Here is an 18336-nt window from a genome sequence, read left to right as displayed (position 1 = left end):
ATGACTAACAATTTTTCTTTATGCGACTTCTTTATTTTTATTTTGAACTCCAACTTTGAGTTATGTCACCACACATGTACAGTGTGCCTATTGAATAATTAAGGATCACTTTGTATACATTTCTGAATTCTTTAAGACTGAAGTACGTGGGATGTCCTGAAAATGTGTTGAAATGACATGAAATGACCCACAAACTGACCCAACCCTTCATTTCTTCTTCTTAGTCATTCCAAGAGAACATCTGACAGGTGCCATTTCACTTTTCTAATGCTTTGTGCATGTCGGTTTGATTTCTAATCTCTTTCAACACACGACTTCCCAAATGTGCAGCTCAAGGCCAAGTCGCTGCGATGTGTAACACCTAGGGATGTAACGATTCACTCAACTCCCGATACGATTCGATTCACGATACTGGGTTCACAATACGATTCTCTCACGATTTTTTCATTTACAAAATGGGACTGTAGACAAATTGTTTAGAAAATACTGCATTATTTTCCTTTTATTTTTCATTGTCAAAAAAATCCCTTGATAAACAATTCAAAATAATGCAATTTAACTCAAAATAAATCTTGAATTAAATAAATAAAGGAATAATACAAATGAAAATGAAGCCTATTAATTTAAATTCTGGTTCTATAATAAACAATGCAAAACTGTATAATAGTTCTTTTTCTTTTAAAAGTGCAACTGAAAATGTATTTTGTGCCTTAACAATTGGACTTTAAAAAAAAAAAAAAACCGTCATCGCACTGATTTACGTCATATTTGTTTGGACCAGCAGAGGGCGCTGGTAACCCAGTGGTCGGTTGGCATGCAGATATTCTAGCAGTGAAGAAGAGAAGCTATGCTAGCAGACAGAGCTAATAGAAAAACGTGACTTTTACAGATATTCAAGTAATATTACAGATATTCTTTCGGTGCTAAATGGGTAATGAATCATTTATTAACATATTTAAGAGTAGAAGGCGGCCAGACAGAAAGTAATAGCAGACTCCGCCCGCCGCCAACACTTGTGCTGGTTAAAAAAAGTACTGCGATTCAATTGTCAGAAAATCGATATCAACCGTGATACCTATGAATCGATTTTTAACTGCCTTACGATTAATCGTTACATCCTAGTAACACCTGTATGAAATAGACGTTTATGACATGCAGCATTAACATAATTAACAGTAATAACTTGTGAAACCTTGGCTCGTTCTCAACAGAGTTCATAAAAAAAAAAATAAAAAAAAAACACCTGTTGTATGATTGTGTATTAATCATTCATTCATTACCCTGCAAAGAAATGCTTATTTAACCAATACAGCTATTAAACTGCTATTGTTATAGAGAAATGCTAGGAAAAATGTGACCTCAATGTGACCTAAACATGACCATCCGGTAGTGATACTTCTTTTTTCTTAGAAGACGTCTGTTTTTCGAAAGAAGAACTAACACCTCGAGGTGTCGGTTAAACAGGATGCATTAAGTATTAACCACACAAACAGATGGAAACCACCTTTAAGTAACTTTTTGTACTCCAGTTGGACCATGACATCTGAGTGAACTTTTGTACTTTTGTATTGCCATGACATCTGTATAACCTTTTGTACTTTCGTATGACAGCTGGGTGAGTTAGAGCACCTGCTACTGCTACGCCAGTAAGGCCTTGACATCAGTATGAACTTGTGTTCTCTTTTCCTATTCGCTAAGGTGATTAGGGCATGTATTATGACACGTTATCACGCCATGCTTTGGGCTATAAATATATCACTGATTACTGTATTCGTGGGCCTCCTTTAGACGGACATTCAGTTGTTCATGAGGCCCCCGTCTTTCTCTTTCGGCTGAATAGTTTAGGACTTTGATACTTTGAAACTTTTTGATTGACTTTTACTTGATTTTTGTAAACCTTTAATAAAATTCATTAACTATTAAGAAGCCTCTTTGATTAAATCAACCGCCTGCAAACACCCATATCTGAGACAGCTCCCGGGTTTGAAAGACACACTTCTAGACCTCTGGTAAGTGAATCCGCTTTGGCCCCCTCTTTATCAGGGGAGTCAGGGGGGGCTAACTCATGCTGTTGTAAAAAAGAGTTGTTTCCAGCCTTGACCTACACTCGGTGGGTCTTAATATCAATCCCACAAAATAGCGAGACGACTCTTGGACTTCCTATAAGAGGAGGTACATATAGTCCTTTTCTTTATTAATATAACATTTAATAGAGGATAGGCAGCCAGCTTCGGTGACAAGGTAGAGGGGGAATTCTTGTGTGAAGTTACGACAGTTTTAGATCCCCTACCGTTATAAAGTCCCGCGGGCTATCGACATGGCGCCCATACGTGGAGCACGACTAAGTTAACCTATTAGTCCGGGAAAAATAAAACGAGTACCGAGTCTAATTAGAAAACCTACGGAGTGTCCCTAAAAAAGGTGTAGAGAGAGAGTCTCATTTCCCTACCATACTGCTTGGTAGGAGGAGGGTGAATTGATTGGCTTTCACCCTATGAGGAATAAAGGATAACTCAGTACGAAAGTAGTGGAAAAATCTCCAGCTCTTTAGTAATTGTTACTCTGGCAGACCTGATCACCCTGGACAGAGTGTGCAAAGAAAAAGAGTGAGAGATTAGAAGTGTGAGGTCTAACACTTTGAACACGAAATCAGAAAGGTTTCCTTTATTAAAAGAATCAGGTTGAGGTAAGCCTATTCAAACACGCGTGGAATCAGAGGGGAAAAAGGCTATTGAAGCCCTCTTCTCAAGGAGATACCTCAGTCTCCGCTTACGGGAATACTTTGACACGAACGTAAGATAAAGCAATGGCGGAGGGAGTTACCTCCCCATTTTTTTCTCCTGTTCGAAGAGTTTCGACAGGAGGATTGTCAACAGGCTCCACCGGTACTAGGGTACTTAGCAGAGAGATTGAAACCGTGAGATTCAATGACGTGATTACAACAGTAAGAGCAAACCTAGGAGACACATTGGTGGCAGAAATATCAGGGCCAAAATGTACTATTCTAAACCCAAGAAATCCCCGTGGGGGAAGATGGTGACGGAGTGGCGAGATGGGTGGCAACGCGATGGCCCATATCAGTCAATAAGGATATAAACAGGAGAGATATTAAAACAGGAAAATATCCAAGAAAAACGGCAAGAGAAGTAAGGATAGAGAAGAAAAAATTAGATTAAGAAAAAAATAAATAAATAAAGAATAAATAAATAATATATAAAAAGTTCTTGGTAATAGCAGATAACGCAGGAGGAAATACAAGGATATTTCCCCTGATGCCTGAGACACAAGAAGAGGCAGAAAAATGCTCGCTGTCATATCTACAGGGAAACATGACAATAACAGAAGTAAAAAGTGATAATGCCACAATGTTCTCTGAGTCAAAGTTCCAGAAACTGTTGTATGATCTTCAAATAGAATACGTTCTTGCGATCACATACCAATCCAATACAAACGGTGTTGCGGAACGAGCTGTTAGATCAGCGAAAGAAGCAATAGCCGCGATAGGGAAAGACTGGTGGAGCCATGACAATCTATTTTACATCAACCAAATATTAAGCCAGCCTAAACATCAAAAACAGTTACCAGATTGACCCAGAATTATCCTGTGTTACAGGCAAAAGACAGGTGGATAAAAAACGGAAAAGAATTCCGGGTAATCGACCGACAGGAAGGTAACGTAATATACATTACGGATGGAGGAAAAATATCACCCCCAGCAAGTCCGAGTTAAAAGGCGGTTTAAGGAATAATGATGTAAAAGGGATTGATAGGCAGGACACAATTCCAACAGGGCCTCCGAAGTTATGACTTCAAAAACTGTGGTGGAAGAAGCGGTTCTCCCCACTTGGGAGGTTCCGTATCACCCTTCGGAGGTTGATGAGTTTTACCAGGTCTTACCGGACCGAGCCCAATTGACCATGGGATTGGTTATGCTCTGCTCTTTGGGGTGAGATGATGATGGTACGTGTACTGTTCCCAGGACATTCTCCTGGCTCTCTTCCCATGGAGAGAGAGTATCAGCCGGGGAAGTGTTGTCTGTGTATGGAAGGAGTGTTCTGTCTCAGATGGATGGGAAAAAGGCAGGATAGGAGGGCAAGATATGACTATCGGCCGGAAGAGAAGGATGGCAGGAATAGAGTTGGCTGGGGCCTGCCGAGTTTCTAAAACTAAACGGAGGTTTGCTAAAGATAAAGTAGAACTCATAAACATAGGTGAAAAGCTAGGAGAAATGATGATGGCCTCACGGGAGTAGATGAAAAACCAAGGGAGACTTGGGTAGATACTCCTGTGAGTACTCCGGACAATAAGGAAAAGAAGGGACCTAGGAGGAGGCTTGTTTTCAAAAAAGAAAAGATATAAAAAAGACAGAGGAAGACACTCTGATAGAGAATAGCGTCGTAGAGAAAAAAATAAAATAAAATAAATAAATTTTTTATAGATAAATAAATAAAAATGGAAAAATGTAAATAATATAATGAAGCAATTGTGGTGCTATTCTCGTTACAGAGAAAAAAAAAAAAAAAAAAAAAAAGGGGTCACTCATCGGAGGAATGGAGAGACTGCACCGAATGTGGAATAAAAGGCATTATGATAGAGAGGCTAGAAATATGTTATGGGAAAGAGATTATGTCAAGGATATCCGAGGAGGAAGGCTCTCTCCTTACAAAATAGCTGAGAAAAATAGGAAAAGGAAGGAATGGAAGAAAAAATGGGAAGAAAAAATTTAAAATGGGGATGGCAAGTAAGGCCATTATAATCTTCCTCAACCTGGCACTTCTCAGCTTACTGATAACAATTGGAATTAAAACCTGGGTGGAAATAGAGAAGACGGGTTCCATCAAGCGGGTGGTTAAAAAAAAAAAAAAAAAAAAGAAATTGTTAAGTGCAAATCATGCAATGTATATACACCTATGGCAGAAATAGAAGTACCCATTCCTTTTAGTTCTGGGGGAAAGAAGGTTTTTGACCAAGGAAAGTATATAAGGAAGGGAGTCCAATTCTTAGCTCTCACACGAGGTTTGGTTGGAGAATGTGATAGGGAATTCTTTCTCCCTGAAAATCCAACTGACAGGTTGAAAGAAAGCCAAGATGAGGGGAAAGAGACTAGACAGCTTGATTGCAGTAAATATGTTCGACACCCGAGATTAAGACGGCCCGATAGATGCTTGAGAGAGTTAATGTGGGAAAAATTGTTGCTAAGAAATAATACAGCTTTAATGGAGAGTTTTGTGGATAAGGGAGAAAAGGTGTGTAAAAGGATAAGACTGATAAAGATAGAAATGGTAAAAAGGGGCCTGAGTGAAACGTGACAAGGCCACAAGATAAAAATTCACCCGAATCACCTAATAAATATGTAATAGCAACAACTTTTCTGGTGACTACATTAAATACTACAATTAGTAACATAATAAAATTAGGGAAGTAAGAAGCGTGTTAAGAGAATGGATATGATGGAACTGAGAGGATGCGAGATAGCATTTGAAGCTTATCAGGGGCCATGCTGTGAGGAAGAACTGATGAAGACTATGGAAAGGCTCTCAAGGGTAGCATATGAGAGTCTATGAGTCTGTGAGGCAGTAAAGGGTGACATGGAAATATGCACAAGGGAGGATTATGAGAAGATTTATGACGATACTGCTGCAGAAGGATTCGCTGCGAGAGGAAGCTGTATTGGTGAGAAAGAAGGGATACTTCAATAGAATGCAGGTATCAATCCTATATTCAGATATTAAAGAAAAAATGGGAAATAACTGAAGAGAAGTTTGGAGTGTATAAAACAAACAGAAATTAGACGAATACTCAGTGTGGAATGTCCCATCTCATGATGAGATCACAGAGGAAGAATATAACATTGTGAAATGTCCTTCCACAGTTGATAAAGAGGTTTTTTTTTGCAAATTTAAATTTGAACCGTTGGGAAAGAGGCTCTGGTTCATGATATTAAAACTATGCCATTGATGACCCCGGGGTTTACGATACAAAAAGATAAGAAGATTTCAAAGAAAATTAGATGGAAACATGGTATTAGAGATTATAAAGGACAAAAAATGTAGCGTAGACGCCGTAAAATGGTATGTCAACATTTTCCAGAAATGGAAAGACGTAACAAAAAATTGGACTAGAAATTTCACATACGGGAATGGGACGCAATGTAAATCGATAAGGTTACAGGAGACTATTTTGGAAAAAATAATGATGCAGGATTTTTTGGAAAAAAAAAAAAAAATGGTTAAATGATGATGAACCAGACAGTGTGGTGGATAGAGGCAAGAAAATGTATGTCTGTCATGCTGGGGGAGTGATTCTTCCTCAGGAGATGAAGGAGTTGGAAGTGGATCCTCCACCACCAAGAGGCGTGGAGAGGATGGAGATGATATGGGTCCGGAGTGGAAAAGGGTGAAAGTGGCCTCGTCCGAGGCCCTGACTGTGTCACCTCCTCGTGCCGTCTCTCAATCCCCTGCGGGTGTGGAAATGAAGCAGGAGAGAGATGATAACACAGGAGAAATCTTCTTTGCCGAGAGGGTAGCCGGAATACCCCCCTTCCCCACAGTGGTGAAAATCGAGTCTGCCAAAGAGGAAGCTGACAACTTTCCTCCATTGGAGGAAGTGCTGGATGATGATATGGTGGAGGCATTGATGGAAAGTGCAGAGACATTCGTGGGAGGAAGGGGGGAGGAGGCCCCCGATGAGAGCATGGACACAGTGACACCTGCCCCGGCTGATGACAGTTTGGGAAAGCTGGAGAGAGCGTTCTCTCTTCTCAGCGAGGCTCTGGCAGACGTTAGAGGGGTCGTGATGTCGGTTGTAAAAGGGGGCCGTACCCCGCCACAAGGGGCCTCGGTTGCCAGCAGGCGCTGAGATGAAACTCCGAAAGGAGTTGACACCCTAGCCGGGGCGGCTACTCTGGAAACCTCTGGCGGACGGCAACTCTGGCTGATGCTATCCACATAGATTCATGATGATTAATAAGGAGGATGTTGTATGATTGTGTATTAATCATTCATTCATTACCCTGCAAAGAAATGCTTATTTAACCAATACAGCTATTAAACTGCTATTGTTATAGAGAAATGCTAGGAAAAATGTGACCTCAATGTGACCTAAACATGACCATCCGGTAGTGATACTTCTTTTTTCTTAGAAGACGTCTGTTTTTCGAAAGAAGAACTAACACCTCGAGGTGTCGGTTAAACAGGATGCATTAAGTATTAACCACACAAACAGATGGAAACCACCTTTAAGTAACTTTTTGTACTCCAGTTGGACCATGACATCTGAGTGAACTTTTGTACTTTTGTATTGCCATGACATCTGTATAACCTTTTGTACTTTCGTATGACAGCTGGGTGAGTTAGAGCACCTGCTACTGCTACGCCAGTAAGGCCTTGACATCAGTATGAACTTGTGTTCTCTTTTCCTATTCGCTAAGGTGATTAGGGCATGTATTATGACACGTTATCACGCCATGCTTTGGGCTATAAATATATCACTGATTACTGTATTCGTGGGCCTCCTTTAGACGGACATTCAGTTGTTCATGAGGCCCCCGTCTTTCTCTTTCGGCTGAATAGTTTAGGACTTTGATACTTTGAAACTTTTTGATTGACTTTTACTTGATTTTTGTAAACCTTTAATAAAATTCATTAACTATTAAGAAGCCTCTTTGATTAAATCAACCGCCTGCAAACACCCATATCTGAGACAGCTCCCGGGTTTGAAAGACACACTTCTAGACCTCTGGTAAGTGAATCCGCTTTGGCCCCCTCTTTATCAGGGGAGTCAGGGGGGGCTAACTCATGCTGTTGTAAAAAAGAGTTGTTTCCAGCCTTGACCTACACTCGGTGGGTCTTAATATCAATCCCACAAAATAGCGAGACGACTCTTGGACTTCCTATAAGAGGAGGTACATATAGTCCTTTTCTTTATTAATATAACATTTAATAGAGGATAGGAAGCCAGCTTCGGTGACAAGGTAGAGGGGGAATTCTTGTGTGAAGTTACGACAGTTTTAGATCCCCTACCGTTATAAAGTCCCGCGGGCTATCGACAACACCCAACATATTTTATTCCTCAGTCGACCGTTCATTCTCATGAGATAATATTTGTTTGAAAGATATACTGAAGGACTTTATTATTAAGCAAAGACAAACATTTTTACTCTTTCTGGAACTACACAAAACTTGCTATTTCTTAACCTATTTTTATCACTTTTTCTTGCCATATTTTTGCTCCTTTTAATGCATTTTTGCTGCATTATTCTCCATCAAATTTCAATGCACATTTTTTCCACTCTCCAGACATTTTCAGCACTTATAAACCCTTTTCACCACATGTTGCCTATGTTCACCCATTATTGTCACTTTTAACCTATTTTTACTATATTTCATGCTTATTTCAGCCAATTTAATCACAGTCATGATTTGTTGTGCCCACTATTTAAACTAATTGTTCCTATTTCTAAGCCAATATTGACACTTTGAACCCTTTTTACCACTTTTTCTGTCTGTTTTTGGCAACTTTGAACCAATTTCTGTGGCTTTTAAAATCCCATTTAACCACTTTTTCCACCATTTTTTCCCACTTTTAACCCATTTTATTTCTAATTAAAACAAGGATTTACATCTTTAGGATGACTAAATACTATTGGGCAAATAATAATAAACATTCCTGGATAACAGTGGATATTATTCAGATCAATAAATAAATGTGGTTATCACAGATTCAGAGAACAATGGACCATTGTTTGGTGTTGACTGCACAGGATTGGCTCTTAAAGCAGATCAGGTATGAGAAGCGAATATATAAAGTTAAGTTATGTTTCATTGGTAACTTTGTCGATGCTTTGGGCCAATCTGAGTCCACTTCTATCAACCTTTCTGTAAGAACATTGAAGGAATGAACTTGGTATGATTTCTGCCAGGGTGGTTAATAATATAGAAGCTTTATCTAATTAAGAAACTGTGCACAACCAAAGCAAAGAGCATGAATGGAGGGGAAACAAAAACACAGGGATGTTCTCCTTCAACTGGAACCAGCACTCGGTCAAGGTGGAGGGAATTATGAGCCAGTACGACTGCCAGGCGGGGGATTAAAAACAAGGAGAGGGGCAATTTTAAAAATAAACAAAAAATGTAATTATTTTTTAAAAAGTACCTGATATTCCTCATTTGTCCACTATGGGTCAGACTGTTTGATCCCAAATAAAGAGCGTGAAATGTAAACACATGCATGTGTTTGTTCACCTGTTGCAGGTCATTAACTCAGATTAAAAAGGCACACGTGCAAAAGTTAATTAAACCATAGGTTTTACAAAAGCAAGCATGTAGTGAGTGTATAAAATAAAATGTTGGAGGTGTTTGTTGAAATTCACTCTTTCACAGTGTGGATTGTAAGCAGGACAAACACTACACAGATGGCTCTGTGTGAGAAAGTCAACGTCCTGAGGGAAAACAAGAAGAACAGTAGACGAAATCAGGAAGATGGATGGTTGATTTATTTTTTATTTTCTATGTAATTTTTTTTAATGATGGATATGTTGGGTTTTTATTTGATTTAACTGATCAATTAATTGATTTTATGTTAATTTTTTTGATGAATGTTTTTTTAAAAATTTGATTTAATCTATAATAATACATCAATTTCATATAGCACTTTTTTGGACACTCAGAGTCGCTTTACATAATTAAGGGATTATTCTTTCACTCCACACTTAGTGGTGGCAAGCTACTATTGTAGCCACAGCTGCCCTGGGGCAGTCTGAAAGAAGTGAGGTGCCATCGGCCCCTCCGACCACAACTAACACTCACTCACACACTACATTCATACTCGGCAATGTGGGTGAAGTGCCTTGCCCAAGGACACAATGACAGATACCACTGGGGGTGACTGCCACTCCACTGTTTAAAGGGGACATATTATTTTTTTTTATTACATATTAAAGACTAAAGATTAAATCGGGGCTTTCGCCTTTAATTGGCCATGTAATGTTATTAGATTAATGGAATTTGTCCTTTGCATTTAACCCATCCCTGAGGAGCAGTGGGCAGCCATTTTGCGGCGCAGTTTGGGGTTAAGGGACTTGCTCAACATCCCACAGTGATAGCCCAGGTGAGGCTTGAACTGGCAACCCTCCGCTTACAAGCCCAGCGTTCTTAACCACGAGGCCACCACTCCTTGAGGTACTTGAGTGTCCATCAGCACAGAAAATGTGAAATAAATCCACTCAGTGGTTGTTTGTCTGTGTAAGTCTCACAACACAGAGAAAATTGCTCCGTTTCGAATTTTCAGGGTTTGTGACATCACAAAACCTTAGGGAAAGAAAATACCCTCCCCTTTGCTGGTAACTCCACCCATGGACTCCACCCCCAACTTGATGAAAACTTGAGAAAGTCCACCATTGTTTTTATTGCTAGCGAAGGAGTGATGGCTACCGGTAAAACTAAAGAACTTTCCTGCTGCTGGTGCCACGCCTCCACAGTGAACGTACACTGTAGTGTCAGCACTATTTGTTCATGCGTAGGTGTACTTTGCTCTTTGCAGAACCTGCTATATTGCCTCGTATCACTGATCTGACGTGTTTGTGACAATCTGACGCAGCAGTAGGAGAAAACAAATGATTATCATCTTAAATGTACTATAGAGGGTTTTCATCAACGTCACTTTCTGGGCAGTAACCCAGATGTGCGGCCATGTTGGAGGGAAGCAGATGTTGACACTACATGTTGGAGGCTCACAGAGATGTACTGTGTGATGGATAAATCACAGAAAAGCTCCTCAAAATACATGATAGATGCAAAGGCGTAAAGGGAAGGACTTGGTCTGTAGGAAAAAACACGATATTTGGGAAAAATACGGTTTATTGGTGGTGCAGATCCATACGAGTCGAGATCAATGACGACCCAGAGAGTCTTCCATCTATTATGTATCCTGATATCATCAATACCTGGATTTCACCAAACCATACACAGTGTAACACCTTAAAAATTATAGAAGTTTGGAGGTCGACTGTGGCTGCAGAGGCTAACGTTAGCATATACTGTATATATCAGCAGATAACTCAGTCAGTTCTAATAATTTCACACCGCCAGACAATCTTAGATTTAGGCAAAACAAACCGATTTCAGAACTGATCAGAAAGTGACTTTTCAGAGGCTAAAACTCTAGAAAACAGCTGAGTTTGGGAAAATTAACTACAAATACTATGTTTTTGGGGTTCTCAGAACAAATGGAGATGGGTGAAAATTTGCATAATATATATTTCCCCTTTAAAGCTAACAAGAAATATTTGCTGAATGGCTAAAATCTCCAAAGGCGACACCAAAAATTTATTAATTTTTTTTTTTATGATGGAAGTTTTGATTCATTTAATTAATTAATTAATTACATTTGTTTTATGTTATTTTTATGATGGGTGTTTTTTAGTTTTTTAAATTCAATTTAAATTAGTGACATTAATTTATCTTATTTTATGTTATTGTTCTATGATTTTTTTCTTTTTAAAAGCTAATAAATGTTTGTTAATTGGTTAAAATCTCCAAAATGGCGACGCCCACATATAAAGGGATATTTTGCGTGTTTGAGCCAAATGACTGCAGACGTTTCTTAATCATTTTAGTAATAAATGTTTTCTATTCAGCTTTCGAGCGATTGTATAAATTCATTCATTTTTAAATTCATCCACGGCTTCTTTAAACGCTCCAAAGTCCTGGACTTTTTCATGACTCATCAACAAAATAACATTATACAGGTTTTGATAATTTATTTCCCTGACCTATTAATGGATTTATTCTGTGGCAGGGAATGTGTTCCTTTATTACAACTCTTTCAAAGATCTTAAAATCCTCTGTGTCCTGGAGGAGATGGCTTCTGATTTAAGAGTCCGTCCCACGTGGTTCCCTGAACGTTCAGCTGTGGGTCATAAATCGTGCTCCTGCTCTGGCGAGTTCACAGCTGGGATCGATGCTAGACTAACGGGAGATCTTCAGGGTTAACTTCCGATCCCTAAACATGACACAGAGGGAAACACTGATTTCACGCGTTCTTTTTCATCTATAAACGTACAAACGTGTGCTGACTCATCTTCTTTAGTTTAGGAGCTACTGTTGTTAGCTCAGTTAGCATCAGTGCTAATCGTTCTAAAGAAGTGCACGCAGTAAATCATGGTGAATTAGATTGATGTAATGGGTGTGTGTTCATTTCAGTCACTCAATTGATTCAAGTCCTCTAACCCAAGGGTTCTCAACCTTGGGACCATTTCATGAGACACTGGGGGGTCGTCAGATGCCTTCAAGAAACTAAAAACATTTTTGGAACAATTTGAGCCCCTTTTTGCTTATTTTTACCCTTTTTCTGCAAATACAACAAAATTGCCATATTTGAACCTATTTTCATCACTTTTTCTTGCCATATTTTTGCTCATTTTAATGCATTTTTTAACATTACTCCCATTTCTGACACTTCTTCATCAAATTTTGTTGCCTTTTCTGCACATTTTTCCACAATTTCAGCACTTATTAACCTTTCTGTTGAGCCATTGTTACTTTTAACCCCTTTTCACCAATTTCATGCTTATTATTGCCGACTCAACCGATTACAATTCGTCATGACCAATTTTTGTCAGTAAAAACTAATTGTTCCTACTTTTTAAATTGCATTACCCCTCCTCTCGCCCCGATTCTGCCACTTTTAAGCCAATATTGACCCCCTCTCTCTTTTTTTCTGTCTATATAGCAACTTTTAACAAATTTCTGTGGTTTTTAAAATCCCATTTCACCTCCTTTTCCACCATTTTTGGTCACTTTTAAACCATTTTATTTCTGATTAAAACCAGGATTTCCATCTTTAAGATGACTATAATAATAATAAACGTTCCTGGATAACACTGGATATTATTCAGATGAATAAATAAATGTGGTTATCACAGATTCATAGAACAATGAACCATCATTTTACTGACTTTATGGATGGACCCCAAAAATCTCTCTCCTTTATTCCTCCTTATAGATGGTCCTGTCTCCACATGACTGTTCTTCAATGTTCATGTCTGTGTTCAACCACCTTCAGCTACAGTGGGGGTCCCTGCTCTCTGGGACCTTTATTTTGGAGGGTTTCCGCTCTCTGGAACCTTTATTTTGGGGGTCGGGGGCTGAAAAGGTTGAGAACCACTGACCATACCTGTCAAGTATCCCTTTTGTTCTGGAAACTCCCGTATTTTACCCCTCTTTCCCGCCATAAATTCTTTAAAAATCCTACAATGTGAATTCCTGGATTTTTTTTTTCACATTCTGTCTCTCACAGTTGAAGTGAACCTATGATGAAAATTACAGACCTGTCATCATTTTAAGTGGGAGAACTTGCACAATTGGTGGCTGACTAAATACTTTTTTGCCCCACTGCTATATATATATATATATAAATAATAGCTTATGTATCAAAATACTAGTTTTAGGAGTCGCTGCTTTTACTTCTCAGAACAACATGTAAAGCTCAGATAGATGATTAATGAGTGACACATATTGATCAGCTGTTTGTTAATAAATGTCAACCTACCAGATTTTAATCACATAACTGTATTTAGTAAGTGGTTGATAAGTGGCTATTTTAGATTTCTTATACACCCATTTTAAAATAGAAGGGAAACTTGTGTGCCACTGATGGTTTAACCAGATGGTTTGATTCCCTCGATAACACGGATCGTTAGATTAGCTGATTGCTGGGGAGTCGAACCGAATCATTTGAGGTCAGTGGTTCCTTGGGAGTCCCAGACCAGGGGGTCCCGAACCCAAGAGTCTGCAACCTACTGTATGTCCTATAACCCAGTGAAACTCAACCAGCTCCAACCACACACACACTCAAAAGTGCGTTGCCAGACACAGCATATACAGCTGCACTGAAAGTGCCATTAATCTGTTAAAACACAGCCCAAACATCCTACTTCAGACACACTAAACCCAACCTGGCAACGCAGCCACATGTCTTTTCTCACTTTGTTGTAACTTCTATGACTTGCAGTCACATCATAAAGAAAGAAATGAGGCCATTTTTACATTGTGAGAAGTAAAACTTTCCTCAGCACAGAAACAGTATTTATACAGTGTTAGCAGCTGTTCTTTGGTTGTTTCTAGAGGTGGAGTCTGTGGTAACACTGCAGGAGGAAAAACACATCAAACTCCTGTCGTGCAGAGACGAGCGGAGCGGCATTCCTTTGCTTTACAATTTTTATGATTGATTGATAGATTTGTCTGAGCTTTCATCATTGTGATCATTAAGAGCTGACCTATGGCCACAGATGCACTTTACTCACAGCAGGGCCACAACAGTGTGATTGATCTGATCCATGTAAAATATTAAAATAATGATCAATGATCTGAACTTTAACACAGGAAAGCCTGCTTTGGTTCTTATTCTGTTCATTCGTCTTGTTTCAGGTTGTGTGTGTGTGTTTTAGAGTTGTAGTTGTGTGTTTTCCCTTCATTTGTGTATTTGTGGAGCTGTCTTTCAGTCATTTTGTGTGTTTTTGAGTTAATTTGTGTGATTTCTTAATTCATTAAGTGTATGTTTAGAGTAATTTAGTGTATTTCTGAAGTCAGGTTGTTTTGCATGTGTATTATTTACAGTTTTTCCTCAGTTATGGTTTCTGTTGTCCTTTTTGGTTTTGGAGTAATTTTGAGGGTTTTTCAGTTAGTTTGTGTGATTTCTGAAGTCATTAATTGTACGTTTAGAGTCGTTTTGTGTATTTTTGGAGTCGTGTTATGTTTTCTTGTCTTTTGTCTATTTTTGGAGTCAAAAACTCAAAAAATAAAAAACCCACACAACACAACTTTGAAAATACACAATATTTTTAAAGTTGTGTGGGTTTTTTATTTTACAGTCTTTTCTATTCTATTGTGTGTTACTATTGTCCTTTTGTGTGTTTTTGGAGTGGTTTTGTGTATTTTTGCTCATCCCTGTATTCTCTATAGTTGTCCATATTGAACACACAGACATGCACAGCAGCTGTAAAGTCCACGCTCTGGTCTCTGATCATCACCAGCTCTAAAGGTCACCACGTAATCCACAACATCGTTTTAACCGATGGAAGAATCGCGTTTCCATGGAAACCAGTCTTCGTTGTCAGTCGGAATAAAAACAGACAAATGCAAACTTCCAGCTGGGTTATTCACTTCCAAACCACAGATTAAGGTTTTTAATTGTACTGTGTTGTTAACCCCTAAGTGCACGTGTCAAACTTATGGTCCTGGAGCCAAATCCGGCCCTTTGGAGGATCCAATTCAGCCCGCAGGAGAAAGTAAAAATGACAGAGAAAACATGAATCACTGTGTAAATGAAACTCAACAATATTTGCAGGGGCTCACAGTTTTCCCAGTGCTTATATCGACATGAATGCACTCATTTCTAATGTTAAACAGTTGAAAAAACTCATTTCTTACAAAATCCTGCAATTTTCCTCAAATTATGGCATAATATTGTCCTTTATTAATTAAAAATTAGTCACGAAATCTATGAAATTCATAGTGAAGATTTTGTTGGGACTGATATCTGTCAGTTATTGCTGGGCTATTGTAGGTTTCTTAGATATTTTGTATTTTATGTATAATTAAAAGTGCAAACTAAGGCACAATAATGTTAAAATTACTCATTTTCTTGCATAAAATCTGTGGCCCACTTGATATCAAACTGTTCCATATTTGGACCCTGAACTAAAAGGAATTTGACACCCTTGCATTAGAGTCCGCCTCTAAAAACCTTCTTCAAACCCTTTGGAGAACATGCAAAAGCCTCATATCTCCATAGCTGTGAAGGAAGCACACTGAGTTTTCTACGTTTGTCGTCAAAATGGACCTGGAAATATTTTCCTTCAATTATTTCAAAGTTATGGATTTAAAACTAATTTAGACCAAAGTTAGTCAACACATTGAAACAATAGGATTAACAAATGACTCTTGGTCATCTTCTTCCAAAAAGTGTAAGCCCTTAGATACGATTGGCTGAGGAGAGACTTTTGATGAGGCGTCATTTAAAAGAGTAGAACCTGCTGGGTTCTGTGAGATAGAACTCCGATCAGGAATGACCAGGGGTGGACTGGCCATCTGACATACTGGGCAATGTCATGGTGGGCCATCAACCTGAAGTGGTCCGGTCCACTATGTCTCTTTCTTACGAGCAAGTGGAGGCAGACATGGTAACAGGTGGCCAAAAAAGGTCCAAAAATGGCAAGAAAAGAGTAAAAAGTGACTAAAAAGAGCCAAAAGCAGTCGAGACTGGCCAACAAATGGGCAAATACAGAGGAACCAGGTGAAGGCAAAAGGTAGCTTAAATTCATAAACAGGAAAAAAGGACAAAAATATGGAACAAAAATTGGCAAAATGTAGAGGGTGATATTTATTGTGCAAAAGTTAGCTTATTTGGATGAAAAGTGGCCCAAAGAATTTAAGAAAGGACAAAAATTGGATGAAATAAAAAAAAAAAAAAAGATTCCAAAAAGTACAAAAAAAAAAAGAAAAAGGGATATTTATTTGCAAAAGGTAGCTAAAGTCTGGAAAAAAAATTTGAAAAGGGGTAACAAATAAAACAATAGGAAAAAGTAAGTTGCAAAATGGTCAAAGGAAATAGGTAAAAGGGGGTTACATAGTTTCCTCCTTTTAATATGTCTTAAATACCTAAAATAAAAAAAATAGTGTTAAGAAACATGTCCTTAGCTGTCATATCATGTGTGATTTTTTTTATGAGACTACATAGTTATATACACTATATATTAATAAATATTGCCAGCCCGGTCAACCTGTGGTACCTATTTTAAGCCTATTTACAGCAGAGCAGTCCCTGAACCATCTCTGGTAACAAACATATCAAACAGATAAATGGAGCTCTACCTGTGAGGTTTACAACTAAAAAACAACTGCTTCAACGTATCACACATGTAAATCTGACCATATACATGGGCCCATGGCCAAAAACATTTGCTGGATGTAGCAGATAATATTGTCACCTATACATTCAGTGGTCAGGAAGTTTTACTCAGTAATATGCCACCTATCACTTTCTAATGGTTTTGCTACAGTGATAAACATCCCTTTAGCCTCATTCAGAGGGACAAAGTTGAAAAAGTTCTGTTTCCTCCCTTGTTTTTCCACATTTTGTAAAAATCCAGCTCCAAATGGGACAGTTGGATTATTGACGTCACAATACAGAAACTCCTCCTCCTGACAATCCTGGCTCCTCCTACCCTATAAGAATGTGAGCTCCTCCCTCTCAAACTACCGCACAGGTCAAACAAACATAGCAAAGGAAGGTTGATATTACAGTTAATATCTTTATTTTCAGTATAATCCAGTATAAAGATAAACCAGAGCGCTCACAATCAGTTTCATTTTTAGTAGCCGTTTATACCACCTTGAATCAACTATGGGATGTTTGTGACCTAATGCGACGCAGCGCTAGGACAAAACAATGGACTAACATCTTAAATGGACTATTCCTGTGGTCATAAGAGGCGTGGAGGAGAAGAAGCGGTGTAGCAACTCATGTGAGTGTTTGAAACAGCTGACTCAGCTGATAGTTGCGTTTACTTCCCTGCAGCACAAATCGAGCAGTTAAAATCAGTTCCACTTTTAGCAGCCGTTATACAGCCTCATATCGTTTTTATGGAATGTTCTGATGTGTTCACGCCCACTCATGCATATGCATGGAGGCTAAAAAAACAGCCTGCTTTTAGGAGCGCTACGAAAGTGACTTTTCAGAGGCTAAAACTCCAGAAAACAGGAGAGTTTGGGAAAATAAAGCTCAAATACTATATTGTTGGGGTTCTTAGAACAATTGAAGATGGGTGAAAAATAGTATAATACTGGACCTTTAAGGTTTTCTGGGGGATTAAGAACCACATGTTGAACACCACTGACTTAATAAATGCTTCTTCGTGGCGTCACTGATAATATGATAATCTAGTGGACTGGTCTGGACTGAGAGCGTGTTCTTACCATGACACTGGTGCAGAAACATCAGCGTGGAGACCAGGATCCAAAGGTAAGAAGACCAGTCCATCCTGCTGCTGGATCCCACTGAGAAGGTTCCACACGTATAAAAAAAAAATCCTCTCCAGAGAAGAAGAAGAAGAGCCGGGTCGTCCTGCACTTGATGAGTTTTATGGTTATGATGGAGAGAAGGGAGAGGAGGAGGAGGAGGATGAAGACAGGAGGCTGAACACCTCCACAGCTCCTCCTCCTCCTCCTCCTCCTCCTCCTCCCAGCCTGTGTTTCCTCTCCTGGAGCTCTGATACGACTCACTGACTTTTAACACAAGCTAAAACACGATAACAAGAGGTCGGCTGCATGTGTACCC

At 38.9% G+C, this 18336-nt stretch overlaps 1 protein-coding gene across 1 annotated transcript in view; it reads right to left on the bottom strand.

Annotated features, from left to right (window-relative positions):
* The window catches only part of LOC114458219 (endothelin-3), a 47978-nt gene extending 29876 nt beyond the window's left edge, over positions 1-18102 (bottom strand). Inside the window, exon 1 of the mRNA XM_028440562.1 lies at positions 17976-18102. Coding sequence (XP_028296363.1) covers positions 17976-18039 — 64 coding nt within the window. The 5' untranslated portion in view covers positions 18040-18102. The remainder of the gene's footprint in view (positions 1-17975) is intronic.
* Positions 18103-18336: the final 234 nt, after the last annotated feature.

This window comes from Gouania willdenowi (assembly GCF_900634775.1).
Source record: "Gouania willdenowi chromosome 24 unlocalized genomic scaffold, fGouWil2.1 scaffold_320_arrow_ctg1, whole genome shotgun sequence".
In the NCBI taxonomy this organism is placed as follows: Eukaryota; Metazoa; Chordata; class Actinopteri; order Blenniiformes; family Gobiesocidae; genus Gouania; species Gouania willdenowi.
The sequence above is the reverse complement of the archived record's forward strand: the minus strand, read 5'-3'. Positions and strand labels throughout refer to the sequence as shown.